A 20,809-nucleotide genomic window follows, 5' to 3' on the forward strand; every position below is an offset into this window, starting at 1 on the left:
CAGATCAGCGGCTCAAACTGCTAGGAGAGAGGATTGGAGTTATCTGCTAGGATACTCTCGTCCTATCAGTAAATAACTCAGACAGAAGTGTTTGTGGTTTGATTTAAACCCTTATTGTTAATACCCTACTGATACCCTTATGATACAACATGGAAAAGAAGCGAAACGTTCAGAGAGGAGCTGAAGCAGGAGGAGTTTGCTTAAAAGTCCATTACGTGATTGATTTCACGTTTTTAATGTTTTGACGCTAGGTTGACTGTTTTTTTGAGTTCATAGACGAGTTTGTGTCAGTCTGGGCTCCGAGGATGGCTAAAAGTAGCACAGCATGCTCTCTCCAGGATTTAGTTGACGGTTACCTTTGTCGAGATTTCACTCTGCTCTCTCTGGCCACCCTGATATCTTGATTTCATTCTCAGTTTCTCTCTGCTGCATGCCTACCCAGTCGTCTTCCTCCTCCTCCCTCTGTCTACCCATCATCCATCTCAGGTTTGGCTCTCTCCCCTCTGCAGCTCTTTGGCTTTCTGTTCTGCATCACTCCTCCTCCACCTCTTCATTTCTCTCTCTCTCTCTCTCTCTCTGTCTCTCTCTCTCTCGCTCTCTCTCTCTCTCTCTCTCTCTCTCTCTCTCTCTCGCTCACTGCTGTCCCGTACCCCTGCAAGCCCCCTTCCATATCCTGCTCTACTATTCCCCCTCCTCACAGTCATACACACACACACACACACACACACACACACACACACACACACACACACACACACACAGGCTGCCCTTGCAGCTGCAGTCTCCTCTCCTTCTGGTTCTTGCATATGTGCCTTTTTTTTTTTTAACGCTCGGCAGAGTACAAGGAACATCAGCTTCGCAGCAAATAAGTCTCTCTCACGGTGCAGCTGGCTCTGCTGAGCTATGTGTTTTTCCAAATATAAACGGCCAAGTATAAATGTTTTTTAACTATGGGTGCAGATTTAGTTTGCATTGTGTTACATATGCACTATTTTGCGTTCCATTTGTCTTTTTGTTGCCATACAGTAGCTGCTTTGTTTGTATCCGTTTGGATAGATGCCACCCATGTGAATTTTATTTTGAAGGTGACCTGTGCATTGAGTTGAAATGTTGATTCCATTTCAACATGCAGGAAGCAGATTCTTTAAATCCAGATATGAGAATTTCCACATTCTCAAGCCCCCCCATCACCTTTTGTCCCGTGTTCTTTATGCCTTATATAAAGATGAATTGTGTTCAGTCCAGAGTCAAACTGCTAGCTCCCACCCCCCATGGACAATAGCAGTGAAGCTAAAAAGCACACATTTAGTATTGTAAAAGCTTCACTGGTTGATAAGCTATCAATGAATGTGACATTTGCTTCCCTTGTTGAAGTGGTGCCAGGTCGCCAAGTTAGCATCCACAGCAGATTCTCCTGCTTGTGAGTTGTCACGTTTGGAGGCGTAACCGACACCTCTATTAAGCTCAGATTTAACAAAAGGGAAAGCAGCCATGTCTTCATAGCTACACTTTACGTAATGCTTCATGATAATATGCTTATTGATCTCTGACGCCTGAAACTGCTAATGAGCTTTTGCTCATTTCAATCCAACCTCTGCTTCCCTCTACATACGACATTTGTTTGATCAGCAACACTTCAGTTGACCTCCAGGCGAAAGCTGTAACCTTTAAAACATGACTCTACTTCCTGTGTCTGGGACAGGAAGTGGCAGTCGGGCTGATTAGCTGCAGGTACTTCTTTTCTGCAAGTGACAGGAAAAATAAATAGGATATTTTAAGTAGTGCAGATGCTCGGTAGACAAAAAGGACCCTGATAGGGGGAGGAAGGGAGAGAGAGGAGTCTTCTGATGCAGAGACTACATTTTGTCTTTCCCCAGACTGCAGCCGCTATTTATATTTTAATTAGATTTCAGGACACCACTTGTCTTGGGACACTTCTCGACGCTTCAACGTTTCCTTTCAGTGTTTCCTGTGATGTGAGTCGTGAACTCACAGTGTATGCATGCATGTGCGTGTTTGTGTATCAGTTGAGGTTCCATATGCATAGTGACCAAATGTGAGCATATGTGCACTTCACCATTGTGTCATTATTTGTGGCTGCAGTGATTCTTAAAGCTGAACACACAAAAAAAACCGTTGATACTTCACATGCTGCTTTTGAATGTATATATTCTGCTGAATAGTTCTATGATAGCGAGATGTAAATTAAAGCATTTATATCATAAAACAACAAGAAAAAGATTTCCATTCAAAGCCATAGGACACCCAAACCCACAACCTTATCTTATGATGATATGTAGGGTGTGTCCTTTTTGTTAGTGCGCTCAATCGAAGACCTAAACTCTATTTCCTCCAAAGTGGGTGTGGTAAGGCTTGAGTGTTCGTAAAAATAAACACATTCTTTTATTTTGTAAAAAAGACAAATGGCGAATTGTAAGCTTTGCATTAGCATTGTTGATGGGTCAAGGTTTTGGTTCTGTCTGTGGATAAAGTATAAAAACGTGATTTGAACCTCTGAAGGAGTATTGTTGTTTCACATTAGTCACAGCTAAATTCTAAAGCCAAAAAATGTGAAATGGGTCTTCATTATTCTTCATTACTAGAAACACAGAAACCAATATGTGCCAGTGGTGTCATAAATACACACGAGGGGCTGTGGTGAAAAAGGGAGAAAACAATTCTCAAAACTCAACATTGTTCATTCAAACCAACTCTGTGTTTTATCTAAAAACAAAAAACAAAAACAGAACAAATTAAATTCCCTGTAACCCAATTTCTTTGCAAAATATTGCTCACCATTCTCACTCTGACTTTGTCTATACAAATCCCACATAGGTACAAAAAACACAAACAAACACACAGTGCTGCCTCACCCCCGGAGCCTCAGTCCCACTTGGCCTGGGTGCTGTTTATGGGTGGGGAGTGGTTGTTGAGAGCCTGGAGTCAGCAGATCTGGCCCTGATCGATGACAGCATTTGCGGTTCTCTTCCAGTAAGAGCTTTAAACTTGGGCTAAGAGAGTCGTTTGGCCACGGCGAGAGGAGAGCTTCCCCATGCACCTGTCTGCTGCCTCTGAGGGGGTTATACCACTACCGTCATGGTTTCTATGTGATGTAACCGAGACAGGGGGGGAGGGGGCTGGGTGTTTAACTATAGACCTGTTTCTGGTTTTGCTGGAAACAGAGGGAGTGCTGCCACATCTTACATCCTGTATCAATTTTGAAACCTTTATCTGTTATGCTATACCAATTCATTTCTTTGTGTATTTAGCATAAGGATGTTACATCTGATGTGCAGTGCATGCTTTTCTCTCTGTGCTCGTCGGGTGAAGAATTCAACACAGTAACTTATCAAAACGCACTATGTAAGTAGATTTGAGTCTTGTTTCTTGTGGCCCGTAGTCCGAGGAAAAGAAGATGAGTGTTGTCCCATGACTCAGAGGTTAGCCGAGGACTCACATCAGCCCGTCAGTGAAGCTGCAGTCGTCCTGCACTCTTCCTGTTTTTAGAGATGGGGTTTGCGGAAAACGTTCTGAAAATCTTGTGACTTTTAATTAGCTCTGAATATGTCCTAACTGTTATGTTATCTTCTCTCTCTCTCTCTCTCTCTCTCTCTCTCTCTCTCTCTCTCTCTCTCCACAGACATTTATAGTCATAAACAAAGGGAAAACAATCTTCCGCTTCAGTGCCACGCCCTCCTTGTACATCATAAGCCCTTTTAATCTATTTAGGCGAATAGCTATTAAGATTTTGATACATTCATATCCTTTCAAGAGATTCATTTTCTGTTCTTTATAGTCAGTATTCCAACAGAAGTGTCTTTTTTTTAAGCATGTGTCTTTTCTCTGGCTCCATAGTAAGTGGAGCTAATGCACTGAAAGCTTGCAATGACTGTCCTTTTCTCTGCCCTCTTCCTGCTGTCTAGCTTCAGCTCTAATGTTTGATTTCAGTTAGGTATTTCAATACATGAAATGTTTCGGGTGGCTCTGTTCAAATTTTCCTTAACTTCTTCCTTCCACTTTATTCAGCATGATCATCATGTGTACCATTTTGACCAACTGTATATTCATGACATTTAGTGACCCCCCAGAGTGGTCCAAACAAGTAGAGTAAGTACGAGTTCTTCAAGTCTTCACAGTTTTTTTTTTACATCCTCGAATGTTCTTTCCTGGCTGAGCTCCCTCTCTCTCTTTTCCTTCTGCACAAGGTATACCTTCACAGGTATCTATACGTTTGAGTCGCTCACAAAAATTGTTGCCAGAGGCTTCGCCATAGATGGCTTCACCTTCCTCAGAGACCCGTGGAACTGGTTAGATTTCATGGTCATCTCTATGGCGTAAGTATTTCATCTCATAATCTCATAAACAGACACGTTACAGAACAGTTACTTAAAGCTCCTGTGAGGAGTGTTTACCTGGTTATGAAACAGACTGACATTAAAACTGATGCCTCTATATGACACTAGCAAACATGAGCGTCATTGACGGGATGTGCTATGTCATTTTTTTATTGTTTGGAACTAGTGCCGCAGGGTAGGTTTCCATGAGTTACACAAGGTTGCTAAGGAAACAGCCTTTGTTTACACTTTCCACAGCAACGATTTAAAGTGAGTGAATTATTTGACTGTTAAAAGAAAAGAGCATAAGATTTTTTCATCTAGAGAACACATTCAGGACAAGAGAAGCAAAGAGATGAGAAGCATCTCCGGGGGGCATCAACATGTATGTTAACCTTCCTCACAGGAGCTTTAAAGCAGCTGTTGTCAAACTAAAATAAAAAAATAAAAAATCACTGCAATCGAGGCCAAAAGGTGTGACGATAGAGAGATTACACTGGGACATTTTTGCATAAAGATGGGAGACAGCAGGGAGAAAAGATTTATATACAGAAAATGAAAATCCTGAATGTAAAAAGTGATTCTGGACACGACTTCTCCGACTACTACCTCTGAATTTGGGTATTGAGAATTGTGCCATGATTCTTGTTTAACTTTTAAATCCAGTGTTTCTACTGTTTGCTGTCCTATAAAGGATAAACGTAGTTATACGTGTTTGATGATTATGGTAATTACTTCTTTTGATGTTTGTGGTGAATTTGAATAGGTAATGGTCGCTCAGAGAAAACCCTACAGTATCTTCAATCTACGCTAGTCCATCCCACCGCACTGAAAATGTTGATTCAAATTTTCTGTAACCATCTATTCTCTTTCTCCTGTGTCTGGGACGGCTGCTGAGTAACTGTATCTGATCCACCTTGCAGGTATATAACAGAGTTTGTAAACCTAGGCAATGTGTCAGCCCTGCGTACGTTCAGGGTTCTGAGGGCTTTGAAAACAATTTCAGTTATCCCAGGTAAGACAGTCCAGATGTTTGTGTTTGCGGGGAGGGCGAGTCCCGGGGTTGATGTTAGGTGTGGTTTTGTTTCAGTTCCTCTTCCTCTTCCTCTTCCTCCTTCGTTCTCTTCCCACTGGTCGGACAGGCGTACTCTCTCACCATGGTGTCCCCTCCTGGTCTTCGATGGTGGTGCTGGTGTCGTGCTCTTTCGCGTACATGCGTGCGTGTTGTGTTATCATGTGTGTGTTGTGTGTCATGGGGTTCTGTTCTGTGTGTCATCCTACCTTGTTACAGATATATAACAGAGTTTGTGGACCTTGGGAATGTCTCGGCGCTGAGAACGTTCAGGGTTCTCCGAGCATTGAAAACTATTTCTGTCATTCCAGGTGAGACTCCCATTTAAACACTAAGGCTGACCTTACTTACTTTATCTAGTACCTGTCTTTATTTATATACTTCTATTTTTCACTTTTTAAAGCAGGACGTTTTAGATTTTCTTTTTTCTTTGTGTTACTTTTGTTTTTATGAAAATCAAAAATGGTAGCAATACATTTTTGATAGGCTTAGCAGTCTACTGGCAGTCTTGTGGGATCACATGTCTCATGATGACAGCTGGGTTTACGTGGCACCCAAAGGTCCACTACAGCTACCTGTCTGAGCATTTCTCCCCAAAGGGAAAATGTATGAAACAGTTTGATAAGGGAAGGGAGACTTAACCAAGGAGTTGACTTTCAGGATGTGACCATTAGGGGATAAAATACCAATTAAGGAAAGAAACATTTTCAACACCTGTATGCACATCTGGTTTATGTAGAGTTATATTTTCATTAAAGTATTAAAATTCCCACAATCTTTACGGGCTATTTGATTCCCGAAGACTGCCAAGCCTAATTTGACAACATATGGACGCTGCATGAAGCTTTGAGACACATGCTTTAACGAGTTTGGCTTTGAGGCTTTTTGGTTTGATTTGATTGTCTCTTAGTTGAAAGAGTAATTATATTCAATCCTCAGAATTTTTCAGACCTTTGACCATCCCAGGAGTGAAAAGGAAACATAAATAGTCAAGAAACGTAAATAAGCAGAAATCTGTTTACTGTACATTTGTCGAATTCAACAGGATTTAGTGTAGTATTTACTGTGTTCATTTATGATTAACGCTTTTAAAAAGATTGGACAGTCACTATAAAGTTCCTGTCATGTACACACACACACACACACACACACACACACACACACAACAATTACAATTTAAATATGATCATTTAGACACTTTAACCTTGCTATATTTCAGTATATAGACACACACACAATCCATTTAGTCAGGAACATGCAGCCTTGCCTCCAGCATACACAGCTCAGCTGTACTCCGAGCTTACGAAGCCTTCGGGCTCATCTGTCGCCAAGAGAGTCAAAGTAAAGGGAAGCTAAGGATGGTGACGGTTCTTCAGTTGAACTAAGGTCCCCTTCACACTTTACAGACAGGTGATGCTGACATAGCGTCAAGTCCTTCAGCCTTGGAGTTTAAATGACCTGCATGCCACCTCTCATAGCCCCGCCCCCTGAGCCGCCAACGTCTCCTCGCCTGTCCTTTCTTTCTGCTTTTCACTGCCTGCTTCCTTTGACTGATCCTGGTTCTGTTTGCTGTTTGTGAAGCTGATGTGTGTTATAGCTGCAGTTAGTTTGGAATGTTCCCATTGATTGACACAAAGGATCAATGGAAATACTATAGTATTCCCATGATACAATATCTCTTCTCCAAATAAATATCAAATCGAGCTGCTTCTGGTGAATTAAAAAAAAAAATCTGCTTTTTAAAAAAAATAAAAACCGATGTTGTAAGGGGAAGCAGTGTTTGTGTTCTTGTGATGGGAACATTCAACTCAGATGCAGTGTTTGTTGTGGTCAATAATGATGTATGATAAAACATGTAGATCTGTGGTTCAACATGAATGCACTGATATATCAGAATTTGTGTCATGTTTTATGCTTATTGTTTCCATGAAAGAATGCGCCTAGAAAACGTTCTTTACAGTCAGCAGCAGAAGTGAAGACTAAATGAACAAAAATGAATCTTTAAAAGTGACAAACATCTGCTCAAACATAACTTCATTTAGGCTTTTTTTCTTTCTTTAATATTTATGCCAATCCTTTTCAAACACCTGCTTTTCCTGCAAAAAAGTTTTTTAGTATAAGATGAAATGTTCCTGACATTTAATTTCATGTGTAAGGATTTATTACTGGCACTTCTTTTATAGGCATAAATGAAGTGGATTATTTAAAAACATATTTTTTAAAGCTCTCGTACAAACATCTTTATTTTTTTGTTCATAATACAGTGGCTTGGCTTAGAGTTACACTTCAAATGTCCGTAGGTCTCCTCAGGTTTGTTTTTGGTCTGCCGTGGGATCATAGCATGGCCTGTTTTTTGAGTGACCCCCACCCATTTCAAAGCACCAGAAGAAGAACAGGCAAAAACATCTTGAGTGAAATAAAAAGGACTAAAATAAAATTAAGGAACCTCTGATGTCCCAAAAAGTAAAAAAAATAGTCTGTACGCACAATATAATTTTTAATGAATAATTTTGGGACTTCAGGTGTTTGTAAAGAAATGGTTCGTATTTGACCTAAACATTTTCTGCTTGTGACACATCTGTAAGTGCTTCTCCACTGGTGTCAAAACTAAATACTGATTTATAAAGGAGTAATGACAAATATGGTACCACTACCAATACACCAGACACATTCCTTGTATGTGTAAACGTACTAAAATATAGAACTCGATTCTGATTCTAACCATTGTAGATTATGATTATAAAAGCAGTCAAGTGTTGCTGTAAAGGAATGAAGGTAGATCGAAGTATTTATCCTTTTAAATCCATATTTCACACACGTGAAATCTTGTGTTGTTCTTTTATCCACACAATATAATTAATATAATTTAATTTCTGATGACCAAAATACAGCTTTACTAAACATCAATGATTATCAAAGTATAAATCCAATCAGGTAGTAGTAGCGTAAAAACACATAAAGACACAATTGAAGTCCATAGGCAGAAACTTTCCTTAATTTGAACATCAAACAATGTTGAGGCTTTAAAATGACTCTTTAAAAGCTTATAAATATATTATTGGTCAAGCATCTGGCAAATACTTAAATTATTAACAAAACAGACTTCACCCGGAAACTATAGATTTCCTTTAAGTTTTAAGTGGCAGGAAGAAAAAAAAACAAAAAAAACGTAGTCTTAACACAAGTACTATATGCTAAAGGAACGCACAATAACAACACCAGAATTCAATTGCTGGTCCAGAGGCTGACAGTATGGACGTAGGTGTTGAGGAATATTTCTAATGCTTGCCAACTTCATGTTTATGTAACAGCCAGCACAGCACAGGGTTAAATACAGGATTAGATATATGTTACCTAACCTAACCATTTTTGTTTGTGACCTCAGTCAACTCTGAATTTCAGCTCTAAAAGTCAGCGTGTGCACTTTTTCAGTGACAGAAGATTCAATTGTTTTATTTGTGTCTGTCTCTGTGTTTGTGTGAATGCTTGTGTGTGTTTGAATTTGGACACTTTTGTGTGCGCGTGTTTGTATGAATGCATTTGAATTTGTACACTTCTATATCTGTGTGTGTGTGTGTGTGTGTGTTTGTTTATCATCTATTAATTGACAGGCCTGAAGACCATTGTGGGTGCGCTGATCCAGTCCGTGAAGAAGCTGTCGGATGTGATGATCCTGACTGTCTTCTGTCTCAGCGTCTTCGCTCTGATTGGCCTACAGCTCTTCATGGGGAACCTGCGAAATAAGTGTGTATTCTGGCCTATCAACATGACGCAGCGGCTCATTGAAAGTGGCAACAGGAGCTTTGACTGGGATGAGTACATCATGAATGACAGTGAGTGATGACCTTTACACTCAGTTGCACATTTCACAAGTGAAATACAATAGAAACGGCCTCTTTTTAATTATTTTTTTCCATGTATAAATTTGCGTTTGAGTTGTGATTTGATGATACAAGAAATTGACAGAAACATTTCATCTTAAGGTACCACACTTATCTGCACAGTGACTAATGCATGCATTTGTCTTTTTCTTAGCAAATTTCTACTTCCTCCCAAATCAGCTTGATGCTCTACTGTGTGGAAATAGTTCTGACTCTGGGTAAGTTAGTGCCCCCATCCTCTCATGGGGCTTCTATCAACACACCTTATACATAATAACTTTAAGCAAGCAACTTTAAAGTTTCAGAGCCCCCACACACGCACACACACACACACACACACACACTCACACTCACACACACACACACACACACACACACGCACACACACACACACACTCACACTCACACTCACACACACACACACACACACACACACACACACTCACACTCTCACACACACACACACACACACACACACACACACATTCACACTCACACACACACACACACACACACTCACACTCACACACACACACACACACACACACACTCACACTCTCACACACACACACACACACACACACACACACACACACACATTCACACTCACACACACACACACACACACACTCACACTCACACACACACACACACTACACACGATTGAAAATCTCCATCTTGTTTACACATTTTTTAAAAAAGGACACATTCAAACATTTTTTTAACTAAGTTTTTAAGTTTTTAAAAAAAAATTTGAACATCATGGCTCTCATAGGTTGTCATTCTTCTGTTTTCTTCTTTTTAGACATTGTCCAGAGGGCTTCACATGTATGAAAGCTGGAAGGAACCCGAACTATGGTTACACAAGCTTTGATAGCTTTGGCTGGGCTTTCCTCACCCTCTTCCGACTTATGACTCAAGACTTCTGGGAAAATCTCTACATGCTGGTAAAGCATTGTTATCTTGAAGTCCTCTGTCTCTTCTTCTGTTGTATCAAATTGGCACAATAATGTTTGTGTGAAGTTAAAAGCAGGATTGTATATTCTGTTTAGGGTGGATGTGGTAATTGACCCTTGAAAACACAGTTTACAGACCTGTATTAGAGCCTCTACTCATCCTTTTACCTGAATGAATCAGCAAAAGTGCATCAGCAGCTCCTCCCTCATCTCATTTGTCCTCTGAATCAAATGAAAGGACGGACAGCTGATCAGATAAACTTTGAGCTAGGAGTGTGTGATGAGCCACCAGAATCCACTCTGCCTATCATGCAGGAATAAAACGAAATCCTGAATTCTGAAATATTTTATGTACGTTTTCACTGGAAAAAAAAGTGAATTCTATTTTGTTCTATGACCTTGTATAAAATGACCGCTAATGAATGAACAAGGATCTCTCTCCAAATTGCTGTCTGTCTTAGGCCCTTTTCACATGACGGTTTCATTCAAAAACATCAATCTTTTGCTGCCTTCTTTGTCTACACAATGACGGTGATTTGGGTGCCTGAAAACAGAAGTTTTTAAAAATTTGTTTGCAGAGGGCAAAGTTCTGAAAACGGCATCTTTAAATCATCGTTCAGACTGCTCAAACACCGTTCTGGTTTTTCTTGATATGCACATGTGCATTACGCTTCATGAGTACATGGACGACTAGTGAGGAGTGGACCAGAGTTCTGTTTGTGCTGCTCACATACATTCAACATTTATTTCAGATTTACTCTCTTTACTTTAAGGTTACTTGGAATACCAACCTTCCCTCAGCGGGTGTCCAAATAAATGTTCTTGTATTAGCTGGTTTTGCATATTTACACCTCACCATTCCATGGAAGGAACAGTATGTGCACATTCCTGTGTTGTTTTAGTACAAAGTCACACCGCCAGCTACTTGTTTGGCACATATGCTACAACTTCTTAGTCATTCTTTTGGGGCTGTTTTCGTGCTGGTTTTAATGAAAATCATGCCGATCTTATATTGGCCTCAAGGATACAAATACATGTGCAAAATATATAGTACCTTGAGTCAAAATACGCTTTTCTTTTGTCTTCTTTCAGACCTGCAACACCACAGTTGGAATAGTGAACTTGTCCGTACTGTGAACCTTACCAGATACTCACTCTGGCAGAAAAACAATTCACAATAGAGAAACAAATCTGTACAATACTGCTCTATAAAAACATTACTTTTTTTTCTATTTATTCTCACAGCCACAAAGCAATCATTCAATTCTTTTGGTAGGACCATTGCTAAACTACTCTGTTAGATTATGTCATTCAGAATAATGTAATGTAATGCCTGCCAGTCTAACAGGGACAGAACTAAGTTTTCTGGGGCACTGTCTTATGCAGGGGTGGAATAGAGTTCATGTGAACACACGCGGATGCAAAGAAAGCAGTTCTGTATATGTCATCACCCTCTCTGTCGCCTCTCAGGTCTCCTAAGCTGTCCTATCCAATGAAAGCCAAAAGCCCCAAAACAGTCTTAAAAAAACCTCTTAAACATGTACAGTACATGATCTGTAAAGAGATAAGACTTAACACTTTGTCCACAGAGGTCAGAGCACGTTCTGTGTTTGGGAGGAGCAGCTTAAACCTCTGATTAAAAACATTTCAAAGTGACTTTCCACACTCTATGTGCCATATTTGTTCTCATTGCTTTTTTTTTTTTTTTTTTTCCTGCCAGACTCTGCGTGCTGCAGGAAAGACCTACATGATTTTCTTTGTGCTGGTCATCTTTGTTGGTTCTTTCTATCTGGTGAATCTCATCTTGGCTGTGGTGGCCATGGCCTATGAGGAGCAGAACCAGGCCACCATTGAGGAGGCAGAGCAGAAAGAGGCGGAGTTCAAAGCCATGCTGGAGCAGATCAAGAGGCAGCAGGAGGAAACACAGGTTGGTCTCATTCCCTCTCAAAAACATACACATCCAACCATTTTTATTTTATTTATTTTATTTTTTACAGTTTATGATTATCATGGGTCTTTCTGGGGTTTTTTTTCTTCCCAGGCTGCTGCCATGGCGACTTCGGCAGGTACAGTTTCTGAGGCTGCATTAGAGGATGAAGGAGGAGGGCACCTGTCCCGCAGCTCCTCTGAGGTCTCTAAACTGAGCTCAAAGAGTGCCAAGGAACGGCGCAACCGCAAGAAGAAATGGCGTCAGAAAGAGCAGGAGAAAGAAAAAGGAGATAGTGAAAAGGTTGTTAAGTCCGAGTCAGACGATGGCAGCAAGAAAAGTACAATACGTTTCCCAGGGAGCCGGCTGGGGAGAAAGACATCAATCATGAACCAGGTAAACTTAGACAGCAAAATCTAACAGCATAGGAAGTCTGTGTTTGATTAACCCATTTAGACCTGAGGACGCCTTAAAAAACGCCTGTAATGTTTGAAATCAACCTCCCAAAACCTGAGGGTTAACAAAAAAACTGCACAGAATTTCAAATTCTTCTAATATCTTTGTCTCTGTGTCAGATAGAGATGTTAAAGCCAATAGGTTGAAGCTTTTACATGTTTTCTTTTTAACTCTATCTATTCTCGACCCTCCTGTGGTTTGAAATACTTATGAAGGGCTTTTCCCAAATTCTTGCAAACCATGCCAAATCATCATTAATTGTTCATCCAGATAGATTCCTCTCTCTTTCTGTGTATAGGATGGAGATCAACTTGCTCTTCAACTTCCATTCTTTCTCTCACTGACCACTTGGTCATGTGACACAAATCAACTCGCTAATAATACCCTCTACAAATGGTCATCCTTTGTGACTGAAAGCTTGTGCAGGATGATTGGTCTTGCGGCTTCTGATATAGAAAAAATACCATTCAAATTAACAGTCATTTTGTATCACACAAGGTTTTGAGAAAATAGCATGGCACAGTAGAATTATGTCAGTATGTGATATCAAAGCTACGAATCAGTTTGGGTGTGGGTGATTTTGACATTTGTTTTCCTCATAAAGCAAGTTTTACAACCTCGTTATAAACCGTATGAAATCATGGATTTATTTTTCTACTGCTTTATTCTTGTCAGCAATGTGCTTAACTTCTTATTTCCACCTTGTTACACATCAACAAAGTCCAGCTGTTTTTTTTAATGTCCCCCCCTCCGTTACTCTCTCTCTCTGCATCCGTCTCTCAATTCCCCAGTCGCTGCTCAGCATCCCGGGCTCTCCCTTCATGTCTCGCCACAACAGCCGGAGCAGCATCTTCAGCTTTAAAGGCCGCTCCAAGGACATGGGCTCAGAGAACGAGTTTGCAGATGACGAGCACAGTACAGTAGAGGAGAGCGAAGACCGCCGAGGCTCCCTTTTTATCCCTTATCGCCGCAACAGTTACAGTGGCTACAGCCAGGGCTCTTCACGCATCCACCCGCTGGCACCCCACTCTGGAGGGAAGAGGAACAGCACAGTGGACTGCAATGGCGTGGTGTCTCTCATCGGCCCTGGGCCCGGCAGACGGCTTCTGCCTGAGGTGAAAATAGATAAGGCAGCCACTGATGACAGTGTAAGGACGTCCATGGGACACCAATACAGTTTAGGCATGATGGTGGTGGCCCCGGTCTCTGCAGCTTCTCCTTTACCACCTCTCCCCTTTTGGCTCTTGTTCTAGCTCCCTTTCCTTCCCTGAATATCTGGAGTCTGTCTTTTTTATTTCAGCCTACTACTGCCTCTGACGGTTTTGTCCTAATCTTATAACCCTTTGCAGCTGGTCATGTTTTAAAGCTCTAAAGTACTAATCAACTAAAAATAACAGTTTCCATAAACCAACAGCCTCTCAAGTAACATGGTTACCGTAAAATGCGGTTCATAGGACGCATTTTTATTATCTGTTTTTTTCAATCTTAAAAGTTGGCTGCGTCTGATACAAAATATCAAAATATCAGTGTAAAATGCTTCCACACACGTGCCGTCATTACCGCGGCTGCAGCAGCCACCATCACACACTGCACACAACCTGGTGCAATTAAAAATACATCCCTGTTCATTGTGTATTGAGAGCTGATTGCAGTCTCTGCTGGGGAAGATGGCGACACAGACCAGTCTGGCTGTGCAACTTTTTCACATCTTTTCTTCCTCACAAGGTCATAATAATGCATTTACAGAAAACGGAGGTATACTGTTCTGTAAATAAACCTTGAGGTTTTTTTGGGAGGGGGTTTTTTTAATTGAAAGAGTCCTATATTTAATTTAAAAAGTAACCAGCAGAGTCAAGTGATGAACTCGCAAGCTAGGGGCTCCGTGCTTTACAACATTCACCGCAGGCTGAGAGCTCAACGACCGTACTGTAGCAAAGTCTACAAAGTGAAAACAGACGACGCTAACACAGCTGCACAGAGACTGGACGTTGCAGACTTCACTGAACAAAATAGAAATTGCCACACTCTCTCTGAGAGACCTTCACAAACAGGGTGCGACTTTTATTCCTGATTTTACGGTATATTCACTGATCGATATCTCATAAGAATGACATATATCATCCTCCCTTTGTTCAGCTAACAATTCCATAAACAATGTTAAGCATATTCGTCATTTTGAATAAAAAATGACGATCAAATCTATTTACTGGGGGGGAAATTCCCTTCTTTTTGATTATCTCCTTCTTAAAGGCTCCCCACATCCAGACCCTCGGATTCACTTCCACAGTCTATTTTGCGATCTCTCTGTCCTCCAGTCATAATTTATCCTCTGCTCCTGAGCCAACTGGATGGTGCAAGAACAAATCTCAAACTTTTTTTCTTTAACAATATTTATCCTCATTCAAGGTAGCATGGTAGCCTCCTCTTTTATTCTCAACCAATATACCTGCTTTTGTCTTTTACCTTTCTTAATACGTCTGAAGCCCCCTCTGTTCGTGACATGCATGCGATTGCATGCAGCTTAATGCTGTCGAAGCAGGAATTGTAAATATTCAGTGCACAATAATTAACAGAGGGCTTAGAGAGTATACTGTAAATTCTCAAATAAAATCCTGTAACACAATGCCCACATACTATAATACAAAGTAAAGTGGGAACAATTTGAAACAAAGTCATGGCTCACGTACCTGTTCAAGAAAGGAACATGCTCTCCCCTCACTTTTGTTTATCTCAGCAACTATTTGAGAATTTACTGTACTAATTTTAAGTGTGCCACAGGATATTTTTAGTTTGAACAGATCTTGTTATTTTGGGGAGTCATACATTGTATCACAAAAGATTTTTGTCTTCAGATTAGACAGTGGACCTACAGTGTTATGAACCCCCCGGATGAAACTGAAGAGCATGGTTTTAAAATGATGCTTGTTGCTCTGCAGTCATGCTTAGTGCTGTCTCTGACGAGTATTACTCCTATCTCTGAGTACAGACCACTGACGTGGAGATTAAGAAGAAGCACTCTGGCTCGCTCATGGTATCTGTGGATCAGCTCAACTCCTTCAAAGGAAAGGACCGGGCCAACAGTCAGATGAGCGTGGTCACCAACACACTGTTAGAGGGTAAAGTCAATGCACTTTCCTCTTGTCTCCATTTAACCCTTATTCTATCAAAAGTCAAATGATTTACCTGCGACACTATAGGATAAGTACATTTATATTAAACATCTAATGAGCCTTGCATTTACACACTTGAGCAAAATGCGTTCTTTTTATGTTAATGCTGCCTGTGAATTTCAATGCATGTGTTCTTTTGTGCTTGTCCAGAACTCAATGGTAAAAAAAAGTGCACTTTCAAAATACTGTTCTGCATACGTAGCTTGTTGTTTTTCTGACCGTTCCTGATCATCTGTTTTCTTCGTCCCTTGGTGCAGAGCTGGAGGAGTCTCAGAGGAAGTGTCCTCCCTGCTGGTACAAGTTTTCCAACACATTTCTCATCTGGGAGTGCTGCCCCATCTGGCTGAAGATCAAACACATAGTCTACTGTATTGTCATGGACCCGTTTGTTGACCTGGCCATCACAATCTGTATTGTCCTCAACACCCTCTTCATGGCCATGGAACACCACCCCATGACTCCGCAATTTGAGGGGGTCCTGGCTACTGGCAACCTGGTAAGAAACTGTAGCTTTTTTTATCGTTCCCATTTTCAACATTTTATGCCTGCATGTACTGCATTATCTCTACTAAAGCTTTCCAAGTTCAGTTTGCCCCACCTACATAACCTCAAACCGATACATCAATGCATCATTTGGTATGTGCACTTAAGAATACACACGGCCAAGTGAATATGGGACTCTGATGGGGTCTCATTAAAGATTTAGTTCCATTTAATGCTGCCGGCCAGCCTGCTCCCCAAAGTCCACCACCCCCACTCTGGTCACTCTTCTGCTTTTGCTGCACCCTGCTTATGTTGGCTCTACTGAACTCTGTCGAACTCACTCCCTTTCTTTACACAGACACATGCAGACACACAAAAATGCCGGACTAGCTAGGCCTAGTACACATTATCGAAATGTGCAGCAGACGTTTTGACTTTGACAGTGTTCTGCCCTTGCTGTCAGTTCTAAACATTGCACAGCTGTCTGAGGGCAGCAGTACTGGCTTACACCCAATATTAAAACAGGAAATGAGGTCATATGGATTGGCATCCGATCAGGAATAAAACAGGAACTGAAGTTAAGGGAATCAGTCTAATGGACGGTGCGGCATGAATCATTGGGTGTTGCACTGCAGCACTGATTGGGCACATGATGAAGCTGTTGGGTGGACAACAGGAATACATGCTCAGAAAACCACAGCTCCTGACAGAGCTGAAACATGGACACGCCACTCTATGACCTTGCCCTGTCAAGAGAGTCCTCAATCTAAGCCAATCCATTTTTAATCAGCACTAGATCAAAAAAAAAAAAAAAGAAGCAATGTAAGCAAAGCTGATTTTCCCGCTGCACTCAGTATCCCCTAAGATATCTGGAATAAGAGGCAAAATCAAGCTTTGAAGTGACATTGTGACATTGATTCAGATATTTAATTATTCTCAGAGGCGAGCGGTGGTTGTATTTAGATTTTTACAAAGGAACAGTCCAACGAAACAAAAATACACTCATGATACTGAAGGTTCCCTTTTAGCAACTAGCAGAGTGCTATTGGATTTTCTGCCTTTCGAGCTAGGGAAGGACTTTTCATATGTATTGATTAGCGTTTATAGTAGCCCATAACGAGAAATCTGAGAACCTTCAAAAGCTAACTCCCAAACTGCACACTCACAGACTCACAGACTTGAAGCATATTCCTGGTAAGTGTATGAATTAGGCCTTTCCCCGACTAAGGATTTACATAGTCAAACCTGATTCGTCAGATTTTGTCTATCATCGCCTGGCAGTCGAAAGTTTTGTAATCTATTATACCACCTCAAAACCCTCACAACTCAAACTCTAATACATGGCATCAGGCAGATCAGTTAGAGGATTTAGGTTGGAGTTGGGATTTAACCAGACCTCAACACTGCAAGAGTCGACCCATACACTATGTATTAAGTCCTGTGTGACATGGGGGAGGGACATGCAAACTTGGAAAAAAAGTTTGATTCCCATAGTGCAGGGTAAGGAATCAATATTTACTTAAAGATTTTCAGAGAACGACAAAGTCTTTAATAAATATGGAAAACACATTTTTGTTGCCTTTTTAGCAGTGTGCATCTCATGTCACTTAAAAAAACATTCTAATTTCTGTGGAAATATACCAGTAGAAAAGTAGCTGACATATTTGTACAAAACTTCAATTCCACTTAAGTCATTTAATATTGACGTGACAGAGGATTTTAAAACATCCCACATCAGCGATAGCCATCTTGGGGTGTGAAAAAGCCTTCATTGTGCTTCAGTTCGCATCATAAGAGCGGCTGTGTCTCAGTTGGTAGAGTCGTCGCCTCTAAACCAGAAGTTCGGGGGTTCAATTCCCAGCTCCTGCAGCAACATGTTCGATGTGTCCTTGGGCAAGACACTTAACTTTAAATGGCACCCGCTGCTCCGGCTGCAAATGAATGCAAATGAATGGGATTAGTTACTTCTGATGATGTCACTACATAGCAACCACTGCCATCGGTGTGTTAATGGGTTGGTGTGTTACGCTTTGAGTAGTCAGAAGACTGGTAAGCGCTATGTCAGCTCAAGTCCATTCACCATTCCAGAAGTTATATTGGGTTTTGCATCTACTTAAAAAAGACAGCAACATAAACAACAACTCAACTTTGTTTAATAATCTGTGTTCAGGTCTTCACAGGTATCTTTGCCGGTGAGATGTTTGCAAAGCTGGTGGCCATGGATCCCTACTACTACTTCCAGGAAGGCTGGAACTGCTTTGATGGCTTCATTGTGACCCTGAGTTTAGTTGAGCTGGGCCTGTCTGACGTAGAGGGTCTGTCGGTGCTCAGGTCATTCCGATTGGTAAGATTGTCTCTGCACTTGTTTACCCCCTATGCCCTCATGTCCAGGTTGTGAGGCAGAGTAGATATTCTTAAGATACATATTTATCTGTTAACAGTCCCTGCTTGTGTCATGTAGAGGGCCCTTCATTATGAACCACTGTCGGTTTTGAAAGTACAGATTTAAGGATGGGCTGATAGTTTTTTAAAGGTCTTAAATGAACAAATAATCAAGATAGTGTGAATTTTATGAGGCTGTAAACCCTCTAATTGTCTTTATCTTGTGCTTCGTCACACCACTTAGAAGACAGCTGTCAGTCAATGGTCCCCTCTAAATTACTTTTTTAAATGAATTCATAATATGAGTAATTTAAAATGCAATCGCTGATTATTGTCCTAATAAAGATATTGAACTATGAAATAATCCTCTTTCTTTTTTCTTCTATTGTAGTTAAGAGTGTTCAAACTGGCCAAATCCTGGCCCACCCTGAACATGCTGATCAAGATTATTGGTAATTCGGTCGGAGCTCTGGGTAATCTGACTCTTGTGCTGGCCATCATTGTCTTCATCTTTGCCGTGGTGGGAATGCAGCTGTTTGGAAAAAGCTACAAGGACTGTGTGTGTAAAATTGCCCTGGACTGTGTGCTGCCTCGCTGGCACATGAATGACTTCTTCCACTCGTTCCTGATCGTGTTCAGAGTGTTGTGCGGGGAGTGGATTGAGACCATGTGGGACTGTATGGAGGTGGCAGGACAGACCATGTGCCTCACGGTCTTCATGATGGTCATGGTCATTGGAAACCTGGTGGTAAGACAAGAAACACATAACATTCTGGATTTGATTGGAAACTAGAAGCAACCTGCTGTGGTTGACCACATGTGAACCACCCATTTAGTGCTTTTGTGTTGTTGTTTTTGTGAGGTGCTGAACCTGTTTCTGGCCTTGCTGCTGAGTTCATTCAGTGCTGATAACCTGGCAGCCACTGATGATGATGGTGAACCCAACAACCTTCAGCTGGCAGTCAGCCGCATTAAGATAGGGATTGCCTGGTTCAAGGTTAACATGCGGCTGTTGGTAGCCACAGTGCTCAAGAAGGTATCATACAATTCCACATCTATATGCTAGTCCTTGTTTGTTCAATATGTTTGACTATTACAGTTATGTACAATATGAAAGCATATTTCAGACACTTTTATGATTACCTTCTTTATTTCCTTTTGCCTTTTTTTAAAATTCTTTTGTCACCTTGACATGCAGCCTATAGAGGATGAAGAGAAGCCTTTGGACGAAATGTACGAGAAGAAGCTGAACTGCATTGCAAACCACACAGTGGACATCAACCGTGAGCTGGACTATGCTAAAAATGGCAATGGAACTACCAGTGGTATTGGGAGCAGTGTGGGAAAGTATATGATTGATGAAGATTACATGTCCTTCATCCACAACCCCAACCTCACCGTATGTGTTCCTATCGCTGTTGGCGAGTCGGACTTTGAAAACCTCAACACGGAAGATTTCAGCAGTGAATCGGATGTGGAGAACAGTAAAGACGTGAGTAAGAGGGAGTGGTCGGAGAGGGAGATGAAAGAAAGGGAAGTAGTGTGGGTACATGAATGATTGATTGAGGAAGATTACTGTGTTATTTTTTCTTTTGTTATTTACACCTTTTGATTTTGACTCTCAGCACAATGAAGAGACAGAAAAAGTAAGCACACAAATGTCCTTTAGCTTTCTTTTGACAGCAAACAAACAACAGCAACGGAGAGGTTTTGGCACTAGGCCTCCATCAGTGTACTGTTGAGTTTGTTGCTTTTGCTGTGGAGTGTTTTTCCAATTTAGTTATTTTTTTGACTCTCAAAACAACGCCATGATATAGCTCTGTTTCCCCATAAAGGATTTTGTCATAAGATGCAAGGTGACGTTAGAAGGCTTTGTGCACATGTGAGGTGCGTTTGTGCCCTCGTAGCATATTTTGATGCATTAAGCAGAACGAGCCTGAGCTGCAGCACTGAAGACAAAGTTTATTTGACATTTTCGAAAATCCATTTAGACATGAGAGCTGTAACAATGACTCTCGAGGGACTGGCGCAAAGGCAGTCCTGAGCAGGCAAGAGACGCCCACTGTAAAGTACTAATGAGTGAGGAGGATAAGTCAGACCCAAAGCTTGTTGAGAAGTCTGATTTATGGGTCACCTTGACCTGGTTTA

The 20,809-nt window shown here is 41.1% G+C and overlaps 1 protein-coding gene across 5 annotated transcripts in view; it reads left to right on the forward strand.

The window, feature by feature from the left end:
• scn8ab (sodium channel, voltage gated, type VIII, alpha subunit b) overlaps window positions 1-20,809 on the forward strand; it is a 45,692-nt gene that overhangs the window by 10,264 nt on the left and 14,619 nt on the right. For 3 of the 5 annotated variants that reach the window (XM_079340546.1, XM_079340549.1, XM_079340548.1), the window contains exons 3-18: window positions 3,641-3,758; window positions 4,017-4,107; window positions 4,206-4,334; window positions 5,626-5,717; window positions 9,018-9,239; window positions 9,442-9,505; window positions 10,093-10,234; window positions 11,964-12,170; window positions 12,285-12,566; window positions 13,418-13,741; window positions 15,613-15,742; window positions 16,054-16,292; window positions 18,450-18,623; window positions 19,053-19,409; window positions 19,524-19,697; window positions 19,860-20,153. In XM_079340546.1, coding sequence (XP_079196672.1) covers window positions 3,641-3,758; window positions 4,017-4,107; window positions 4,206-4,334; window positions 5,626-5,717; window positions 9,018-9,239; window positions 9,442-9,505; window positions 10,093-10,234; window positions 11,964-12,170; window positions 12,285-12,566; window positions 13,418-13,741; window positions 15,613-15,742; window positions 16,054-16,292; window positions 18,450-18,623; window positions 19,053-19,409; window positions 19,524-19,697; window positions 19,860-20,153 — 3,039 coding nt within the window. Of the gene's footprint in view, window positions 1-3,640; window positions 3,759-4,016; window positions 4,108-4,205; window positions 4,335-5,257; window positions 5,350-5,625; window positions 5,718-9,017; window positions 9,240-9,441; window positions 9,506-10,092; window positions 10,235-11,963; window positions 12,171-12,284; window positions 12,567-13,417; window positions 13,742-15,612; window positions 15,743-16,053; window positions 16,293-18,449; window positions 18,624-19,052; window positions 19,410-19,523; window positions 19,698-19,859; window positions 20,154-20,809 lie in introns of all 5 variants that reach the window. The other 2 variants (XM_079340547.1, XM_079340550.1) reach the window with 1 other exon arrangement.

Source organism: Symphodus melops, assembly GCF_947650265.1.
Source record: "Symphodus melops genome assembly, chromosome: 4".
Taxonomy (NCBI): Eukaryota; Metazoa; Chordata; class Actinopteri; order Labriformes; family Labridae; genus Symphodus; species Symphodus melops.